The sequence below is a fragment of the Pseudochaenichthys georgianus genome, chromosome 9, assembly GCF_902827115.2.
Source record: "Pseudochaenichthys georgianus chromosome 9, fPseGeo1.2, whole genome shotgun sequence".
Lineage (NCBI taxonomy): Eukaryota > Metazoa > Chordata > Actinopteri > Perciformes > Channichthyidae > Pseudochaenichthys > Pseudochaenichthys georgianus.
The window spans coordinates 45,737,420-45,741,880 of NC_047511.1; the positions used below are offsets into that span (position 1 = coordinate 45,737,420).

The window sequence follows — 4,461 nt, forward strand, 5'->3', positions numbered from 1 at the left end:
AGCAGTAAAGAATTAAGTGTATATGTTACTTAATTATGATACTAATAATTCTGTTTAAGAATACGAATATATGTAAAATGTTTATTTTGGAGACAGCTCCATCTTTGAACTTCTTTATAGTGTGAAAAGGAGATCACAACAGTAATAATGCTTTCATTATTTGAACACTTAGCAACAATGCCTTATAAAGAGCTCTAAAACATTCTCTTAATTGTATTTGATAGATGGTGAGCCTGAGACAAAACACAATGATGCCAGAGCAGTTCAGACTCAGAGAATGAAGAAAGGATTAAGACAGAATCTGAAAATAAGGAGAAAGAGACGGGAATTGAGAATGACGAGATGGAAGGGGAGGATATGGAGATTGAGAGGGAAGAGATGGAGAATGAGGCAGTAACATCAGAGTCCACAAGAGTGAAAGCTCCTTCAGAATAAGTTTTTTTGCTACAGCTACCAAACCCCACCAATCCAGCCCATGTTCAGAAGAACAATATCAAGTACAATGAGGCCTTCGTCAAATTTTCAAACTCAATTGGACCCTGTCGTCCTCTGGTCCAGTTCCCAACAAATCAAGATGGGCGGTCTTTTCAGGGCCACCGGTATGATGAAAACCCCTGGTTGGAGTATTCTCCACAAAATGATGCTATGTACTGCTTCAGCTGTCGCATGTTTCTGAATGACGATAAGTACAAGAGTAGGTCTACATGGAAGTCTGGAGGCAGGTGGAGGCAGGCAAAAGTAAGAATGAAGGAGCACTGCTGCAGTGAATCGCACATGATTGGCATGATAAATATAAGATAAAGCCATTGGACATGGCTTTTGCAGTAGCAGATTTGCAGATGCAAGCAGCAAAAGAAAGGGAGAGGCAGAAAAACAGAGATCATCTTCCGGTTAATAAAGATCACATTATATCTTGCAAGACAAGGCTTGGCTTTCAGCGGTAGAGATGAAAGGGAGGGGTGCCTTTTTCCAGTTTAGAGCAATAGCCCCTCCAAATGTCTGTGCACGTCCCTGACACTGTGTATATGCGTGGGGATTGTTGCAGTAGAACATTCCTCTGTAGCGCCCGGTACATTAATGGGAAATCCTAAATGTTTGAGCACCCTCTATGAAACGTCAAGCTACCCCACAGCACCCCCAAAAGAAATCTCTGGCGCCGCCACTGAGCCTGACTATTTGTGTTGGGGGGGTCCAACTTTTTTTTTTCCTCCAAAGGGGGGGCCTGGCAGAAAAAGTTTGAGAACCACTGGTTTAAGGTCAACCTGGTCTGGTTAGCTGAATATGGCGCTGGCTGAATAGAGAGGCGAAGTCCCTCCCTTTCCGGTTGAGCTCCATGGGACCTTATTTCGGAAAAATTATGTATTATCCCGTTTGAATTGTGCCACGAATTACACATATGATGTTTGTCAATTTAAAAGATAATTTTGCAAGTCAAAAAAATGAAAATGCGTCGTAAAACTGTGAAGTAACACTTTGTGTTAACCGCTCAATGACCTACATCTCCCGTCTCGCACCACACACACGCTGCGGATAGAGACCAATGTAATGTGTCCAGCTTAGAGGACGGCACGTATTGGCTTTTTAAAAAAAATCAAAATGTGATTGTAATTCGTTGTCAACCTTACCACAGTACTTAGGAGACGTACTTTGTGTCTGAACAACGTTTTGTTCATGAGTTATTGATCCGTGAAATCTGAATCTGCCAATATTGTTCCAACGTTACTCAAGTGCTATTGAGCATCGTAGTTGGCAACAATAAAGGTATAAGAGCAATAAACTGTGCTAGAATGTGAAATTACGTATCCGCAACGAGCCAGCAGGTTGTTCTGGTGGACCTGACGCACATCCCCCGCTGTCTCACGGAGAGATACCGCAGAATAGATCATGGATGATTTTTTTGTTTTGTTTTATTTATTTTATGGTTTCTTATTTTATTTTTCGTTATTTTGTTTTATTAGAGATGGAATGACATGATAATACACACTCTTGTACAGTAGGAGGCGGTATGCACCTAAAAGCTGTTTGAGATCCGCCATTAAAAAAGAGAAGAAGAAGAAATTAAGTTCCCAGCTCTTTCTAACCCGGGTCCACGTGGCGTCTCGTCGCTACGGTTCTCTCTCTCTCGGTGTTCCCGATAAAGTGTGTGAGCGCCAGCACTACTGATCCATCATCTGTGTGTCTGGATAAACCTCCGAATGGACTCTGTGCTCTTTTTTCTGGAGCGTTTACCTCGGACTACAGGAGCTAGCTTAGCATGCTAGCTGGAAACACGTTAGCAACACTAACACGAGTTTGATGGAGAGAGAAATGGTGTGTTTAACGGAGTCTGCAGGAAAAGGTGATCTAGGAAACATGAGTAAAGTCCAAATGCTGCTGTCGTTGAAGAAGCAGCGACTCACTGCTGCTGCTGAAGAAGAGATATTTGCTCTGTTTGAAAAAAACGATAGCAGAGTACGAGAAGGAGCTGTTTCTTTCCAAAGAGGAGAACAAGAGACTCCAGAAGCTACTGGACGCTGTTTTACAGCCTCAGCTTCGGATACACAGAGCAGGTCTGTTCCCTTTACTCTTCATTAACACTTTAAACTATTCAGTAACATTTTATTATCACATTAATAACAGTTTAGACCCTTTATTGGCACTTGCTGCAGGTAGTAGATCCTGAAGTAAAAGTACAAACACCACACTGTGAAAATACTCCATTACAAGTTAAAGTACTGAATTCATATCTTATTTAAGTACAAGTATGTAAGTATTATTAGATAAATGTACTTTATTATAATAATTATAATATCCTCCTGGGACCCAGCCCATTGGAAATGTCTACTGTAGTCTGTTAATGTAGTCAGGGAAAATGGTTTGTATCGTCAGTTAGCTGAGATTATTCCCGTTAATCTGGTATAACACATTAATAGGTTCTTAAATATTAAAATGCCCTGAGACACAGTGTCGTGAAAAAAAAAAGCCCTCGCTTTGGGGCTTAACAGGTTAGGAACAGAGTTGAGAGGAGCATTTCAGCTGAAGGGCCACATATTCAAAAGAAGCAAAGTTCCCATAAGATGTCTTCCTGCATTGAATGGAATCATTGAACAAAATGGCAACTCCACCCCCTTTCTTATGCATTCTTTCCTGACCCATAAAGCTAAAGTTGGGAGGGGTTGATTCGATAAGAACAGCTGCACTGTTATTTTGTTCAATCCAAGTTTCTGTTAAAAACATAAAATCGAGATTGTGCTCAGTGATAAAATCATTGATTAAAAATGTTTTTCCTGCCAAAGACCTGACATTTAATAAAGCTAGTTTAAGTTTGTTAAACACACTATCAGTCAGGTTTTTTGTAACAAGCTGTGGCTGACATGGAATCACTGCTAATTTTGAACACACATCCTTATCAGGCTTCGGAGACTGCTAGGGGTGTAACGGTTCACAAACATTTCGGTTCGGTACGTACCTTGGTTTTTAGGTCACGGTTCGGTTCGGTACGTTTTCGGTACAGCAGAAAAAATCATCACAAAACATAACATATTTTTTTAAATTATTATTAAACTATGAATAATGTATTCACTCAAATAAATACAAAATATAATAAAATAAACATTAAGGTGCAGCATTTCGATGAACTGAAATAATCTGTATTTTAACTTTACTGTACTAGTACTCACAAAACATAAACTATTAGTTTTGGGTTTTTAATTATTATTAAACTATGAATATTCACTCAAATAAATGTAAAATAAAATAAACATTAAGGTGCAGCTTTTCGATGAACTGAAATAATCTGTATTTGAAATGTACTGTACTAGTACCTAAGCAGCCAGTTAGACATAATGACTTGCTTGTCATTGTATTTTCATGTTTTTTTTAAAGAAAAATGTACTTGTCCACATTGCTTGCCGAAAGGGCAGATCTGCTGGCACTAGCAATGTCTCCTGCTGTGGAGAACACACCCATTGCTAGGGACAGAGGTAGTAGCCGATACAGCCAGGTAGCGCTTTGCTAACATGGCAACATAAGGATATTTGCCGTTTGTAATAGCTTTGGCTCGGTCTGAACTTTTTGCGAGTGGTGGAGGCTTAAATGCTAGTGGGAGTTGGGTTTGCACTTCAGTCTTTTGGTACCGGTGATATTCACGTTCGGGTGATGCCTTTTCAAATGAGTGCATGTGCAAGTTTGATGTATTGCCAGCCGCGTAACCAATTTTAGTTGAACAATGCCGACAAACAGCTTTGGTTCGATCCACCTGTCTTTGTTCGTCATCCTTGTACGTAACTGTGAAACCAAAATGTTCCCAAACCGGAGACTTCAATGATGCTGGAGTATTTTCGAGCTCAACTTTATCTGCGTTCGCCATTTCGACAGTTCCTCAAATTACTGACTACATTTGAACGAATCCCTCTGACCAGCTCGTCCAATGAAATGACTTGGTCGCTCTGACGCGTTGAACACAATGGGAGCAAATTACTC

General features: G+C 40.2%; 1 protein-coding gene across 1 annotated transcript in view; it reads left to right on the forward strand.

Annotated features, from left to right (window-relative positions):
- The first annotated feature begins 342 nt into the window (after window positions 1-342).
- LOC117452255 (zinc finger protein ZFP2-like) overlaps window positions 343-4,461 on the forward strand; it is an 8,819-nt gene continuing 4,700 nt past the window's right edge. Inside the window, exons 1-4 of the mRNA XM_034090763.2 lie at window positions 343-393; window positions 451-694; window positions 1,216-1,270; window positions 2,389-2,549. Of these exons, the coding sequence (XP_033946654.2) occupies window positions 343-393; window positions 451-694; window positions 1,216-1,270; window positions 2,389-2,549 (511 nt within the window). The remainder of the gene's footprint in view (window positions 394-450; window positions 695-1,215; window positions 1,271-2,388; window positions 2,550-4,461) is intronic.